General features: G+C 35.3%; 1 protein-coding gene across 3 annotated transcripts in view; it reads right to left on the bottom strand.

Annotated features, from left to right (window-relative positions):
• The window catches only part of ASAP1 (ArfGAP with SH3 domain, ankyrin repeat and PH domain 1), a 145,658-nt gene that overhangs the window by 51,129 nt on the left and 76,873 nt on the right, over positions 1–17,656 (bottom strand). For all 3 annotated transcript variants that reach the window (XM_083865935.1, XM_083865936.1, XM_083865937.1), the window contains 7 exons: positions 11,173–11,318; positions 7,639–7,713; positions 7,236–7,285; positions 6,767–6,896; positions 5,918–6,003; positions 5,109–5,184; positions 4,214–4,300 (listed from right to left, as the gene is read on the bottom strand). In XM_083865935.1, the coding sequence (XP_083722061.1) occupies positions 4,214–4,300; positions 5,109–5,184; positions 5,918–6,003; positions 6,767–6,896; positions 7,236–7,285; positions 7,639–7,713; positions 11,173–11,318 (650 nt within the window). The remainder of the gene's footprint in view (positions 1–4,213; positions 4,301–5,108; positions 5,185–5,917; positions 6,004–6,766; positions 6,897–7,235; positions 7,286–7,638; positions 7,714–11,172; positions 11,319–17,656) is intronic.

Genomic DNA, 17,656 nt, shown 5'->3' with positions numbered 1-17,656 from the left:
TTTAACTATAAACAACCAGGGCTTCAATTTTATTATTTCCAATTGCTTCCCTGCCAAAGCAATGTTTGGTAAGAGTACTTCTGATTTTTTTACAAATCCACTAGAAAAAATCCCATTCATTTCATGTTCTTCAGTAATTCCATTAATCCATCAATTTCCCAGTGATGAGATTATAATGCACTAATATGAGTGGGAAAATGTATACTTAATCATAATCCACCAGGCCATCTGTCCCAATAACGAAGTCCAGATTTATGTACTTAAAGATTTGGATATACACATTGATGGAGGCTGACTGGTAAAAACTGCAGCCGTGTCAGGTTTGGCTGTCTCTTAACCAAGGAGTAATGAATGCTGACATGCTGCTTCAGGATTAAACACTGAATACCTAAGGAACACATTGTTTTATCAAGCTCCTCAATTTCTGCTGGCATCATTACACGCTGACTCATGTCACATAGCAGAATCTCATGACTCAAAGTCCTCATGCTGATTTTGAAAGAGAAACATGAACATCAATGTGATCAAATGGTTATTTTATCAAAACAGCAGATTCTTTCATAACAGTATTTCTCTCTCTCTCTCCTGTGATTTGCCAGGATATCTGTGAATCACAATACCGCTCCTTTTTATTCTAGGACACAACTTCAATTCTCTTAAAAATAAACACTTTATTTTTATATTTATAACTTAATATACCTATATTATATATACACACATACACACGGAGTTTTTCATGAGTCCTACAATTTGTCCACACTGTAATTACAGTCAGAACAGTTGCACAGTTTATTTTGGTGATGCCTGTGAAGATACTTTATTTCTACATGCATTCAAGTTTCAAAATTCAACTTCACATTTATATTTGACTTTACTTCTATATTTCAGATGAGGTTTTCTTGCTTATAGGTAAAACATTACGAAAGGAAGGCCTGTAAAATCATGGCTCAGGCTGCTACTTCAGTTAAGCAGAGAAGGATAGGGGAAAGTGACTTAGCTGACAAGTCATGGAACCATCATGTGTTCCCATCATGGTGTATGGTGGTTGCTTGAATTATGTTTATTATGATTTAAAGCTCTGTAACTGATAATGGCCTAACTGATTAAAAAAGGCCAGTTTTTTGCAATCCTTTGCACCTGCCTGGGGACTCTGCATGGCTACAGAGCCTTACCCCACAGCTCACCCACAAGGTTTCTTTCCACTAAAACACAGTATTTTTACTACATATCCTGAAAATAGGTAACCAAAAATCCAAACATTATATTTCGCTTGTTACTCTGCCTCAAAATAATCTATGAGCAATTTTGAAACTTGACTTGTATGGACTGTACCATATGCAGCCACGAATGCATAATACATTTCTGAAGAGCATCCACCCATTTGTCCTACTTTATTTCCAAGAACTGGCTGATTATCAAGAAGCATGAACTCAACAACATATGCATTATCCAGGAGAGGAGGAGATGGTTTTTTTTTTTTTTGCTTCCCAAATTTTCTTGTGGAAGAAAAGGTACATGGGAGCAGAGTAAATCTTGCTGCTCTGTGTGTTGGGAATCAATTCCTGATGAAGAATGAGTAGGAACTAAGTCCAGAGTGATTTAGATGACGAAAGTAATGCCTGTCTGGAAAGCTCTGTAAGTGTTATGGAAGAGATCTGGTAAGTCCATTTGCACACTGGAGATGGAACGGAAAAAAACCCACCAAACCGAGAATCAGGAAAGACTGTGAAGTATGAGATAAGGGAAAACTGAGCACTAGAAAGAACAGGCAGCTTTTACAGTAAATTGGGATCTATTCAAAGCTGCTCTGTGGTACTCCTGTTAGCATTTGTGCCATGAAAGAAATTCTAAAAAGCATGAAAAGCATGTAGAGTGTGTTGTAAGGCTGTGTTGTCCTTCAGAATGATGGGATTAGAGATGGCAGGAAAAATAGCCTCCTGGCCAAGGTTTGTCTGCTATATGATGTGCACCTGTTATGTATGCAAGCATTCAAAAGAAAAAAAAAACAAACACCACTGTAAGGAATTACTTGTCCATCATTCCTCATTAACTGTGATTCCACATTAGTTTATTTACTAATTTCAAGTCACACATCTGCACACAGTGGCCATAATCACACTGGGCTATCTATAAAATTACATGACAGCCCATGAAAATACTTGCCCCAGTTACTAAAGTTCTATTTTTCAAAAGTTCCAAAAGAATTCCAGGAAAGTAAAGACTGTTTAGTTTCACACCACAGAAGGGACATTAATGAAAACTACTTTGAAGAGTATTATTACATACACTGGAAAATCAGGGCAGCATTTGAACAGAGAGGTTATGTACAAACATTTCCTGGAGTTTCCTGGAAGGATCAGTAAGTAAATGATGACTAATCCAGTGTACCTGGACTTTCAATGGGCACTTATTCTTCCTTATGACAGGGAAAGAATTACATTGCCACAGGATGAGAGGAAAGTCCTAAGGTGAGGTAACAGGTTAAAAGCATGAAACAGCCAAATGAGTTTCACAGAAAGCTGTGCCAGCACATGTGGTGGGTGTCTAACACAAACAATAAAAAAAACGGGCGAACAGTAAACTGTCAAATTCTGTTGGATGCTATTAAATTATTCAGGATACTCAAGAAAGGCTGACTGAAGAATTTCTCAGGAACTCAATGTTAGTGAGTAGCTTGGCAACAAATGACAGGTGAAGATCAGCATAAAAAAATGCCAAGTGATGCAGAGGAGGAGAATAAGATACTGTGAGCTCATCATGAAGGTTCAGAAACAGGATGACATGGTTATAGCTTTACAGATGATTAAACTTACACACTTCCTCTGGCCAAAAAGCAAGTCAATGTAAGGTTTTATATGGAGAAATAAAAAAAAAAATTAAAAAAGAAAAAAAAGTTCAGAAAAGTATCTAGTGAGGGTATCATAAATTCACACAGACTCAGATAGAGTATGCAGATCTAAATAAATAAAAAGGGAAAGATTTTATTTTTCCATAAAACATGCAGCCATGGTGGGAAAGGCACAGCTGTAACATAAGTGGATGGTTTACACCACTTATGTTAGGCAACTGCAAAAATTCAAAGACTTCCAAGGCAGTCAAGCTACTGCTGGGAGGGTATTCTGGGGAAGTACCAGTGCTTATTGCTCTGCATTTTACTCTCAAGACCCATTATTAACTGGCATCAGAAATGTGGCTGACTCAGTGACCTGGTTGTAAATTATTTAAATATATATATATATATTAGCAATAATGTTGATCATATATATTAAGCAGAATGGCATCTGTCTAATGTTTAGTTATAATTCATATTTAATAACAGACATCTGTTAAATGTGAATGTATACACCCATAAGAAAACTGAACAGAGGGTAAGGAAACTGAAGGAAAGCTACACTGACCCTCCCAACAGCCACTGTCACCATGGGATATTCAGTATTTCTCTCAAGCATATGATTTTGAAGAGTCACAGTATTATCTCAGGTAAAAGCTGGAATGTGTGTTATTATGTTAGCTCCTAGTTCAAGAACTATTCCAGAACATCTGCAGTAGACATCATATGTGCTTCCCTCCATTTTTGCAGTGGATACCAGATATCAGTGCATTTGATGATGAATTTTACTTTTTAACTGCCCCATCTGTCTCAGCCCCTGCTGTTTAAATAGCAAATTTTCTTCCTTACTATATACTATTAGCAAAAGGAGTTTGGAAAGGAGAACAACAGCACAAAATCCATGTGAGTTAGCAGATGAACTCCAACGTGCAAACCACAGCTAAAGGCAAGTCTCTGGTTCTCATTCTGCCTTGGGAATCCCCTGGGTCAGGAAAATCCTGAACACCAACTGGCTGGAGGATTATCAGAGCACAAGATGGAAGTGTGCTTCCCTTCTCCTCATTTTTTTTCCCTGAACAATCATTCCTTATCATTGTCAAGGACAGTATTCTGGAGTAGATGAAAAGCATGTATCTGACCCATTACAACTCTTCTTACAGTACGTTAAGAAAATACATAAAAAAAGAGAATAATTTCTTTTTGTACATAAAAAGGAAACAGAAAACAAGTGTAAAAACACTTTGTTGATATGTAGTTGAACATTGTAAATATTAGATTTGTCATAATGCTCAAAGTCCAACTCTTTTGAGCCAATAATTGCACAAATTTAACATTAATTAAACCAATTTCTGAATATAAGAATAGCATGTTTAAATTATATACCTCTTTCTGATCAAGCTGCAGAGAAGATTTTATCAAATCTCGAAGAGCTGTAAGTTGTTTCTTTTCTTCATCTTGTGTCTGCTTTATCTATAGAAAAAGATTGCCATTAGATGCTTTCTGGATGCAACTTTAATGTTTTATGCATTTCAATATACCATTTCAGATGTCCTGAACAACCAGCTCAATTATTTTGTGCTTTTGTAATAGTTGAGTTTATTTTCATGGAGCAGTCCATTATTATATCTTTACCTTCTATATGTATTTATTGCTTGAAAAGCAAATTAAAATGAATATAGAACCCGACATGCACTGTTCCTTCTGTTACTTTGTAATATCTTACTATATCTAATGCAACTAAATTTTCCTCTGAAATATTAAAATAACTCCAATAAGTTTGATAGATTACTTAAGGAATGAAAATTAATTTAGCAACGAATGACAATAGCAAATGGGATTACTGTAATTCCGATTATAGAATACAAAACCACATGGGTGACAAGTGATCTTTGATTCCATGTTATTACTTTTCAATGAACATCACAAATTATTTTTAAAACCTTGGTGCTGTCTAAGTAGTTTGGTTTTAAAAAGTGAAAATGGTACTAAAATTAATGCTAATAATATAAGCTGATTCCAATATCCACACTTAAAAGTAGTTTTATCATAATGTATGATTGAATTAGTAGAATGAAACCTACTTCTCCTAATAGCTCTAAAAACTGCATATGAAGTTTAACAGTCAAGATGTCTTTCTCCATCTATGTTCAGTTTCAAGTAACACTTTTCATTTATAAGATGCAAATGAAATATAAATCCTTGTAGTTATATTTAAAATGTACTTATATAACAAAATAGTTTCATTTTCAGATCTAAAGCCTCTTGTAAGTAAACTTACATTATATAAGTCAGCAGCCAACTTTTCAATATATTGTTTAAGTTTATCAGCTGTTTTCAAACCATCTTGGAAGAAACTGGAATGAAAAAATACTTTGATTTATCAGGAATATATCAAGTTAATAACACAGAGTACATTGTCTTGTGGTGAAAAACAGCAAAACCAATAAAACATATCCAGCTTCTTTCATGTTCAACACTGAAGAAAATAATTAAACAAGTAAAAACCCCAACAAAAAAAGCCCCTTTCTGGTAGTTTAAAGTACAGTATCTTTCACCAGTGGAGATACACCATTGTGACTTTAGCAAATACCAAATCAGAGAGAATCTAGCCAACATGCTTCTCCTACAGTAATTTCTAAAATCTTTTTTCTGTATTTAACTTAACTTCCTGTGTGTTTGTCTTTGTGGTTCTACTGATGCCAAGGTTGTATCTCACCAGTTTCACCTCAAGGAAATATAAAGAAATTGCTGGCTTCCATAGTGTTTTTAAAATTTACATAAAGACTAAAAATTATTAATTTGAATAAACAAGATATTTCTAGAAATCCATTCTAGATCTATGTCTCAAGAAATAAAATTATTTTTTGTATGCAATATGCAAGGTTTTCCTTTGGCCTCTATCACTGCCCCGCCCCACAAACTCACTCTCAAATCTCTACTGGAAATCTACAGCCTCAGAAAAGGAAGATCCAGATACCTGGCACATCACAATTATGAAAAAAGCCCTGATACATTCAAACAAAGGGAAACAAAATCTTGTGCAAAAAAGAAATTTGTAATTGAAGCTTAAAGCATTGCAGCACTTACTTGCATTGTGCATGGTAATATTTAATAAGGTTCTGCAGAAGGTCCACACCCTTTTTTGTCTTGATTTCATTAACCTTAATAAGATACTGCATAGACAATGGAAAACATGTTGATAATCATGTATCACAATCTTCAACAGTTTTCAAACAATAAAGTATCATCTGCTCAATGAATTAAACTCTATGTTTAACTTGGGTGCTGACCCATAAAACACCAGTCCACCACTGCTAAACCAACTTTAAAACAGGTAACAGTTTATCTGGCCACTTCATAAGATTTAAACACCCCAAAACATAAAGCAAGTTCAAGGAAAAAGTTTTATCCTTTACAATTGTCCAAAGATTTTCCTTTTTTAATGCCACTGTAGTCATTACCGAAATATTCTGAAAGAACAAACACTGTAGAATTTAAGCAATCCCCACTACAATGTAATAAAAAGAACTTTTAGTATAAAAATTTGGGTTTATGGAACTAATGTATCATTAAGATTTATCACTTTATTAGAAATTTTAGAAGGCTTCAGAAAGCATATTGGAAGAAAGATATCAAAATACTGCTAAAACCATAAACCTGATAAAATAAGAAATATTTCCATAGTGTATTTTCAGCCCAAGAACCTTCCCACAATAATCTAAAAACAGGGGAAAAGAATAAAACAAAAAAGAAGCCAAGTTTTGTAAAAGAGTTGTTAAAATAATTGTTTATATTGCTGTACTGTGTCACACTGAAATAATTTCCTCTCTCTGCCCCCATTAAACGACAAAGAAGATTTCACCACCTTCAAGACCCACAAAGTCTGTTAATAATGAGTTATGGTGTTGCAATTAGAAACTGAAATTTGTTTCTTACTTCACACATCTGCAGCTGAAAGAGCCTCCTCTCCTTCTCCATTTCCTCTGCTATCTCAGCTCCTGTTATCTCAGTTCTTATCATCCCATGCTGTTTCGCATGTTCTCTTTTTTCCTTTTCGATCTTTGTGCTGAAATTTTAATTGGAAAACATTTTAGAGAATTCCTTCTATTAAAATGTGATCTAGCATTATTTAGGGAAAAAAGTAATAATTAAGAAGTATCAAAGAAGACATTGTGAAGATTAGCTCCTCTACCAAATTCTGTATATTTTGAGCCATGAGCTATTGAGCCATGAAACTGCCCTTCCTTCAACTCTGTTCTCTAGATTGTATGTTACTTGGGGAAAACAATCAATAGTTATTATCTTAATAATAGCAATAACCATAAAAACAAAATTACCACTAGTAATTAATATAAAAAATCCTAACACCACACAAAACAAAGCCAAGTAGGAGAGAAATACTTACAATTTGGTTTCATAATCTTTCCAGGCTTTGTCAAAAGGCTTTTTGAGGTCCTTAGGAAATAGAAAATTGTCTTAGAACATTTTTAAACTTTTTGTTTGTAGTTATCAAGTAATAAATAGCAATAAAAATATTGTTTTCTTCATAACTTTTCAGACAGCAGTTGGAAAAAAAATATTGGGTTTGAATCTTGTAAACTATTGTTTTCCTGTGCACGTTAACACAGAAATTGACAATGAAGTTTTCAAGATTTCATTGCAGTCATGCCAATTTTGTTCTTTGTACAGAACATTAACTAAATACAGAATATTAAAAAATGCCAACGTAAGAAATACTCTCATGAGTGAAAGGAAAACAGTCACTAGGCAGATGAACATGAAACAATAATTTAGTTTGCAACACTTACCCCTTTAACACCTTTTAAGTCTCCTTTTAAGAGAGAATCCAAAGTGAAAATAACATTGTGGCTTAAACCCTGGAGCTAAAAACAAAAACATTATGATTCAGCAGGATTTATTATGATCTTATCAAACTGCTGCCAACAAGTCTTTGAACTTCACCAATCAAGTTGCAATCACCTCACATTTCTAAATTCATAGTAAATTCAAGTATGGGAAGAATTAATAAACATTTACTTGCATGAGACATAGAAAGGTTATAATAAACATTTACTTAAACAAGGTGACGTACACCCAGAATTTTACAAATAGCACATAAGCAAAGTTCTAAAAGCATTTAAGGCAGTATTCATCTTCTTGTAGCAAAAACTTGGGTACAAATTTGGCTGCAGTCTCCTGGGTAAGGAGGACCGGCTGTGCCACAGGCAGGGAACACACAAAGCTTGTGCTAATTCAACCACAGAAGGAGCCAAAAAGAGCACCAGCTCCTTGAATATTCCCCCCTTTTTGGGAACACTGTCCATCGTGTACATCTGACATCATCTTAAACTCTCATGAGTTTAAATTTCACCCCCCAGAGTTCATGCCTATTTGATTATCAACAAGAATATCAAAACAACCACTCAAACAGGTTCTTAGATCTAGTGTTCCAACTCAAACTCCTCATATATTCTAAAGACACTGTAGCCATTTTTTCCATTTTTCCAGGTGCATCCTTTAAGAATAACTAACTCAAGCCATTAAATTTTGGGTTGAAATGACTGAACAGTAGCCAGTGAGTATATCAGCTATATAAAAAACCCAAAAACCCCAAAGCTAAATAGCAGTGTATTACTCCAATACAGTAAGGGTTTGGAATAATTTATTACATCATTGAAGACCTGATAAAACACTAGCCCAAATGAACTGGAAACAATCTGATAAAGCAAAATAGTCTCACATATAAAACAAAATAAAAGGGGAAAAAAAACCCCTCAATACATGGAAACATATGAGAACATAGTGGGAGTTGTGAATAAAAGGTAATTTGCCTACGAAGATTAGCTGAGGACATTTACAGGAAATTAAGGTAATGAAAAACAGGCTTTAAACACTTGGAAAAAGGCAAGAACCATGCAAATTTTCAAAATAAATAACCTCCAAGTGCTACAAATGTTCTGCCAAAACCTCATCTAGATCAATGTAAAGATATTGACACACTCATCTTCATATACACCTTCCACATGCACTATTATAATGATTTACTGAACAAAACCTGAAATGGACAAGGAGGTAGAATTAAAAACCAGAGAAACTAATTCTGGTGGGACACTCAGAATTTGCTGAAAACAGAGACCAGGGTTGGAAATGGCCAATCCCAATATTTTACCTTTGTAAAATCTTACTGAAGGATCATTGTGTGTCTTTTGCATAAAATAATACTAATAATAATGATTCAACAATTTAACTATTATTTTAATAGATTTCAAGTTTCAGACATTATATTTAATGATAACATCAACAGCTAATACTAAAAACTGCACAGCAACTTATTTAGCCTTGTTAAAATGATTAATGGACATGCTTTTATTCTTGCCCTTGGGTGCTAAGCAATCATTTCAAAATTATGCTTTCCAAAAGTTGTGTATGTAATAAAAGTTGCTGCTTTTACTTCATAGTAAGTGTCTATCAGTCAAAAAGTAGTCACTCCATAATTGATGAAGAAGAAAGTAAGTTATTTCGTACCCTCCTTCTCATGAAATATCCATAATATCACAATTCATATGAAAATTTCAATTAATCATAGTTGAAGTTCAAAGATGGAACAAAAAGGATCCAAATTTGAGAAGCATTTTTTTTCATTGTTTACTGTGTAGCTCTAGTTCTTATTCATCTTTATGTCTTTGAAGACCATTAATTATTTTATTGTACCTTTATTAAATACGGCATTAACCATCTTATCTAGGTAAAAAAAAAAAAAAAAAGAAAAACAACAACCCAAACCTATTATCCTGCCATTCATCTTAACAACTCCTGCCACTTTTCCAATTAATTTTATCAACATAAGGCTCAGTACCTACTTTGGGGCTTTATCAGTGATATAACAGTCCTCCTTTCAACTGCTTTTTCAATGTACCTCAACTTCTATTTTGAAATAAACATCTTTTTTTCTCTTTCAGCATAATCTTATTAAACAGAATTATGCTAAGAACAACAAAGCAGTATTTTCTATCTCGGGGAGAAAAAAAAAAGAAAAATAAATGGTTTTAAAATGCTGAGGCAATTGTAAAATAAGTTTGTTGTCTATTTGAGACTTCTGAATGAAGTAAATTAGTGAACCCCCTATTTTGAATTCTGTCAACAAGAATTTGAGTAGATAATGCTTCCTAATCTAGCTGAAATAGCATCATGTTGTTTAGAATAAGTGTGGCTTTGTAAATTAAAAGTGCTTTTTCCTCTTGATCAGCACTATTTTAAATAAATAAATAAACAAACTCTAATGTCTTGTTTGCTAGTTGAAATAGGTTAAAAATTTCTGTGGATGCCCTGCTAGGAATGACAGTCTAGAAAGCTTCCAAAAAACTTAGTCCCAAACCTAGTCCCAAACTGTCCTTAAATTGCACTTTAATTCACACTTTAAAATACTTACTTTCAATTGTGCACTAAAGTTAAATTAAAGGTCAAAATAACCTAGAATGACAGCAGTCTCCACAGAGGAAAGCACAAGACTCAGTCTTGGGCCACTGTCAAAGGCAGGGAACTTTGCTACAGGGACCTCTGGTGTGATCTACACCAGTTTTTGTTGTGTTAGGGACTGTAGGAAGACAAGTCTGTAATACCTCTTGTACTTCACACACCAAAAAACTTGGAAATAAGCCCAACTATAAGAAAAATGTAAAACTGAAGCTATGACTTTCTGAATATAACAGTTACAAAGCCCATGAAAAACGATTTCGCAAGACATGTGGCTTCATTACTTTCAGTGTTCAAAGGTATTTGCTATGACTGTAGTTATATTATGCAGCTTTCAAACATAAAAGGCCTAAAGCAAACTTTAAATGAGACAAACCTTTAAACCACTTTGCAAAACCTGGTATTTAAGCAATGGATGCTTTATATATCACAGGGAGAGCAGACTGTTGACACCAGTTAAACATGCTCAAATTGTTATTTTTCTTCCAAAAAACAAATGTTTTCCCTTTTGTGGTAAAACAAAATACCCATAACTAATGATATTGCATTTTTAACTAGAAAGACTTCAAGTTAAGGGATGATTTAAAATTAAGGTCCATGAGGTATATATCACCATCAATCACTTGGGAATGACGACACAAGGGATGTCTCAACATTTATATTTACCTTCCTAACTGCCAATTAAGAATCAAACATAGAGTGCGTTATAACAGCCTTTAGAGATCCTCTCTGCAGAAATTGTTGGTTTTGTTTTTGACAAAAACTGAAAGCATCTTAAAAATTATCCTTAGTCATCATGATCACGCAGTTCTTCTATTATATTGTAGTTTGAAAAAAGTTAAAAGCTAAGAAAGTTTGAAATTCCTCACCAGGTTCTTCAACAGTGTTGATAATTCTTTAGTAAGTGTGGAAAATTTTACAAAAGCTGTGCCAAGATCTGGATTATCCCGACTTAAAAAATTACTTCCAAATTTATCTAGTACTTGTGCATAGTTTTCTTCATTTTGAACATGATCTGCAAAGAAAAATCAGAAGTCAGATTTTTTGTAGCCAGTCAATTATAATTTTAAGCTTATTGCAACTTAACAACTACCAAACAGTACTTTGAGAAAAGTCAACAAGTCAGCACATTTACTGAAAACTAAAATAATTTTAAGATTAAAAAGAACTATTTAGCAATAGGCATATATATGCTTTCTAAATCAGCAAGTTGAATTTGTAATACAGCGATGAAGAAAACTTTGTAGCTATTGACAGAGTAGTAAGATCAATAATACATCAGTGAAACAACATAAGCCCGTTTTGTAAGCAACATCATGATTTATAGCTGCCCACTACAGGAACTTTCATGAATACATGAACTTTTCTTCTGAAATGTTGGACATTTTTACAGAACAAAAAAAGTAAAAAGTATCAGATATAAAAGTAAGGAGACCAAGTCTGAATCTGACTGTAAGGTCAAAAGAAGAAACATCTTATAAAGGTTCCCTTTTGCCTGCTTTGTACACTGAGTTATCCCAGATAATGGGATGTGTATTGGTGCACAGCCAAAGACCCATTCCAATGTATTTAATAGCAAACTGCTCATTCAGGGAGGGCAGAACCAAGACCATGCAGTTGAATCCAGTGAAAGTGAGAAAAATCCTTGACTCAAGAATGAATTTGAAACTGTTGTACCTGAAATGTCTTTCCTGCTTCTATTTAGTTTCCTTTCTGGCATGCATTTGCATAATTTTTGTTACTTCCATTTTAGTTTCTTAAAATAGAAAATTTACCTCTACAGCCCTTTGGGAAAGACTTTATCACCTTTATCTCTCTTAGAGGATATTACTGGTATTAATTAAATCAATATTTAATTTTAATGCATCTCCTAGCCTTACTATGTGGGCTCCTTTCTGCAAACCACAAACACAAAACCACAGAGCTACAGTACAAGTTCTGCATAATGAAAGGGAGGGAAAAAGGGAAAGAGAAAAGTTGCCAGTTGGTACCATGGGGTTTTTTAACCCCAAAATCTCCAATTTTCTTTTTTTTAAATTCAGATTGTGATGTTGCCTGAGGGCATCTGAATTACAACTTATGACTCAAAAGATAGAAGAAAAGGAAAAGAAAAAAGATGTGAGTTTCAAACAAGTCTCATGAATAATTTCTCATAATTCACAAATCTATTTGGACATTAACAAACAGCTGATGAAGAGTTAAACAGTTAACTCTTCTAAGGTATTGCAGATACTCAGCAGTGCACCAAAGGTCCAACAAAAAAAAATGTCAAAACCTGTTAAAAAAAAGTACAATTCTTATTTACCAATACTAAGCCCCAAAGCTCACACATCACACCAAATTCTAAAAATCAGACATTAATACTGAGTTTTCAAAAGGCCAAATATTAATTCATATGTTAATACAGAGTTGGAATTCAAGCTGTATGTTTATAAGAAAACTGTTCCAAAAGCATACAGTTTTAATGAAAAAGCTTAGCACAGAAACCACTACGTAACAATAAAATATGCATTTTGTTTTGATGTAAAAGCTTTTGCACAAATATACACAGAGGACTTTATCTATGAAGGAGCTTTAGCTTATGCAGTCATGAGTGAGTAAATCCCAAGCATACCCAGCTGTGCTGAAGGGAAAGGAAGGATAATGGAAGGTCAGAACGAGCCATGCTAGATCATGGAATCCCTGTCCCTGCTTGGGAAGCACTTTTTACATCACAGTATTTCCCAGCATTTGGATTTTAAGGACTATGTTCTTTCATAGAGAATTTTTAAAAATTATTTCATAAAGAGAGTGAAAAAGAGCTGAAGAAGCTTGTTTCCTTTATCTGTGGAAAGGCAAAAGAAATTCCCAGTCAGAAAGAGGAAGCAGGAAGCAGATCATTGTCCTAGAACAAAATAGAGGAAATTCTCAAGAATCCCAGACTACAAATCACCTAAATCCAGAAATGCAGTTTTGATGGTGAAGTAAAAGGAATACTCCTGTATTTACTTCTGTAATTGCCACACAAAATGCAAGTACTCTGTAAGAATAAGAAATTTTCAATTTCTACACAAGTATCAATGCAAATCTTGCAAAAGGAGATTAACTATTCTCTGTTGAAGAGGTAATGCAATTCCCTACTCAACCTTAAGTGCACATAGCTGAAAAATTAAGTCTGGAAGGTAGATTTAAGGTGTGCTAAAATACGGAATGTGAAACATGACATGCTCAGAGCAAAGAGCATCCTTTATTCTCACTGTAGGTGCCTCATGCCAATTCAGGAATTACTTCCTGGCGTCCTAATAGAACTTCCTTTGCATACAGAAAGCTGTAATAGGCACAACGATATTTACTTTCTTAGCTACAAGTTCTCATACAAGACTTGAATAACGCTGAGAATGAGACAAGATCACTGACAGCAGTACATACAGGGACTAAGATTTATCTTCTCGAACTGAATCACGTCTTTCCGATGTTGTCAGCAACGCTCAGCGCTGTGATGAAAATAGAACAGCTTCCCCAGCCAGACATCCTGCTCCTTCAGCAGCTCCCTGAGGCATGCCAGAATCATGGAACACTGAGGAAGGGCTCTGCACCCACTGATGAATGCAGCTCCCTTCAAAGGGAGCTCATCATTCCCTTCCCAGTGGGATCTGGCAAGACCCTGAGCCCACACTGAGAACGCCACTAGTGCATAGCAGACGTGGTATAAAGCAGGATACAGGCCTGGACACAGCAGTGGGATGTTCTGAGCTGAAAGCTGTGCATCCCCTCCACAACCCACACCTTCAACTCTGGGCAACATTCAGCACGGTATTTACCTTTGGTTTGAGAAAACCTTCACAAGCTCCCAGGGCACAATAACTTTGTGGCATCCCTTACATCTGAGCTCTAACATGTATACTGAGGAAATGTTGAGTGCAAAGGGGAAACAACAGGAACACCTCTGGAGATGCAGATCCCAGGAGCTAAGGAAGGAATGGCAGCCACAGCAGCTTTACAGCAGCCCTTTGGTGCACAGCAGCACTTGCCAGAAGCAGGGAGCACAGCTGCTCTGAGCTCTGTAGAGGCACAGTCTGCAGGACTCCCAAGGCTCAATCCTGCCTTGCACTGCATTCCCAGGCAGTCACCTGCAGTTGTCCATACCTAAAAGTGACCTTGTGGGAAATTTCCCACTATGAACACAAAATACTTAAATAAGACTCTCAGAATTTGTACTTTTTCACTGGAGCTCACAGCATTCATTAAATACTCCGTTTATTTCCCACTCAAAAATTATCAGAATTTTAGCATATGCTTCTGAACTTACTGAGATTCTTGCCTACTTGTGCATATAAGAGTACAGAAGTACAAATATTGTGAAGAGAGGTTAAAGGATAGCCTTTATATGCTGAACCTACAAAACACATCACTAAAATTAAAGCCTTAAAATTTCCTCCTTCTACAACAGCTTTGTTCACATATATTACCCTGCAAACACCGAAGAACACAAGCACAAAAGAAATTAGATAATTTACAGAAGAAAAACATTACTCTCTTTTGTCACTGATTCTGCCCAAAGAAACCTGAAGAATGTCTAAATTAACAAGCATTAATTCTGCATATGTGGTTAACAAAAATAAAAATCATGTTTCAGAACTCTGATCAAATTTAAACTATTTTTAAGTTTCACTTCTAAAACAGCTTTGTTCCATGGATAGTCAGAGGAAAAATAACCAGGGTCTGAGCCAAGATGCATTTATGAATGAAAGATGACTCAGAAAGGCTTTAGAAAAGCAAGAAAGTTGGCAAGGTTAAAAAGGATGGCAGAAATTATTTGAAATAAAAAAAACTCCACTCTTTCTCATTTCATTCTTCACAAAGCTGAAGTATAATGAAAAAAATAATAGAAAAATAAATTATTTGACCAGCCTACAATTGTCTGATCTTGATAACAATAACATCTTGTCAAATGAGATTGTTCAAGGGAAAAGTAATAAAAGCCTCTTTTCCATATTTCAGAGCAAGAAGCATCTCACTGATTCTGCAAGGTTCTCTAGATCATCACAGTACAAGAGCACTGAGAGATAACCCAGCCCAGAAAAGTAAATTACTTCTTTTTGCATGTCTGTTCACCATTGACACACTTGAAGACATTCTCATGGAAGAATTTTCTTTCTCCTCTGCTTCAGAGGGTTTATACTAAATCTAACTATGGTGGTCTTAAAATGTGATAACATGAACAATGGCAAGTCACTTAGATCCACCTACAAAAGAATAAAATAGGCAAAATATACAGTTGCAAAGAAAAGCCTCTTATTTATACCATCCTCAACACTACAGGAAGAATGAAAAGCAAATATAATAGCTATTTTTAGTAAGCTCCAGAGAGAACTGAGAATTCAAATATGCACCAACAGCAATATTGCTAATATATTCCCCAGGCTATTTGTAGGAACTACAGAGCAGAACAGAACTGGTGGACATGTGGATGAACACGAAATGCTGAACAAGAAACATGGCTTTTATAAAAAGAAAATTTTACATCATAAAACTCCCACCTCCAGGAGATCAACAAACACAGAGGAAAAGGAAGTCTACATTAAATAATTGATTTTCCAAGAAGTTCTCTCCCTCACAAAAACACTGGAAGAACTAAGCACACTAAGAGGGATGAGCCTCACAAGGAGGAAAGACAGGCAAAAAAAAAAAAAAGTGAAGGAAAGAATAAAGGTTTAATTTCTCACCAGAGGGAGGTCACCAGTGAATTAGAAGTCTCTATATACACCCACTAATTGGGCAGTCTAGAGCAAGAGGCTCCTACCAGGGTAGTTCCCAAGGCAGAGGAATCTCATGTTGAATGGCCAGTGCATAGATGTGTGCATTAGAGGTAGTGCAGCACACGAGAGAAAACACTCCTAACTTTAAGGAAATTATTGCATTACTAGACATTGCAGGGAAAGGTTCTGGAGTTCTATAACCTTGACATTCACTACCAAGCAAAACAAAGCTGCACATCAGAAATCATGAAGAAACACAGCATGCAATAGAGCAATATCAAAATATTGCCATAGTGGGCTTAAACCCTGAGTATTGTGTGCAGTTCCTGTCCCTGTTCCCCAAAATTCACTCTTCCTGTTTCCTATTTTAGAAAAGGAAGACGATGCTGCCATTTTGGAGAGAGAGAGAAAGTGAGGACAATTAAATGTGATGGTTTCTGTAAAAAACAAACAACAAAAAACCCCTTTAAAACCCCCTAGAGCTGCTGAGTTCAGAAGAGAGATACTGTGAGTAATAATGGAAACAAATCAGTCCTATCCCAAGAGAGACAATGGTCCACAGAAAAAGGTTTGGATTCATCCACCAAAAACTCCTCTGGCTCTAGTAAGCTTTGGCACTTCAATACCTCTTACAAACATTCATGGCCAGAACATGCAAAGCTCCCTCAATTTCATATCAGATGAGAATTTGGTGGGTTTGAAGCCAATGCTGTGAGTCTCCTCCTCAGGAGATTTAAGATCTGAAGAACATGAATATGCACTGGGAAACTCCAAACAGGAGAATTTAACTAGAGTGATGCAAGACTGTGAATGACAAATATTTACATTAATTCAACTTCTTTGGACAAAATAAGTTGAAGTCCATTAAGAAGTATCAAACATCACAATATCATTTCTGGCTCAAGGTAATTCCTGGCCTTCATGTCACTGTGAGCTGAGAAAGTGCTAAATAAAATACTTAAAATCTACTTCCTCGAGCATCTGCTGCTGAACATTGTGGGAGACCATGTGGACTGCTGATCCACCTCAGTACCTTTGGTCTTGTATGGATTTTATGGTTTTATTTCTCCATTGTGTAAACTCTTTTTGATTATATTTGGGAGTTATCCCAGGGAAGTAATGAAAAAGAGCTATTGAAAAATCTACAGCAAAAATAATTGTGCAATCTACTGCTGTTACAATTCAATCCAAATCTTACAGGAAAGGAAGTCAGAACAGATTGTTCATTAAGTTCAAGCACCCTTGCCATAAGAAGGGTTCCTAGTTACAGATACAATCAATCATTCCAGAAGTAAATAGCAAGCCAGACAGGGAGCAAGTGGTGAGAAAGAGGTGTCTGCCTGCATATCTCACTGGATTTCATAAACAGTCCTTTCCCATACAACACTTATAGAAATGACAATAGGGAAGGGACATTTCTAAGGGTTTTCTATACTCTTGTGTTGGTATATTTTCATTTCCACAGCAGTAGCTCTAAATGTGAGTATGACCAATGGGTGAGGAAGTACAGGAAGAGCAGAAAGTATCTGGGTGATGTTAAAGCTCTTTGTAACAGACCAGAGACCCTTGTGGTTCATAATTCAGCACGGGAGAGGAACAAACCAACACAGCACAA

Source organism: Zosterops lateralis (assembly GCF_965231275.1).
Source record: "Zosterops lateralis genome assembly, chromosome: 1".
In the NCBI taxonomy this organism is placed as follows: Eukaryota; Metazoa; Chordata; class Aves; order Passeriformes; family Zosteropidae; genus Zosterops; species Zosterops lateralis.
This window is presented reverse-complemented; position numbering and strand designations above follow the sequence as displayed.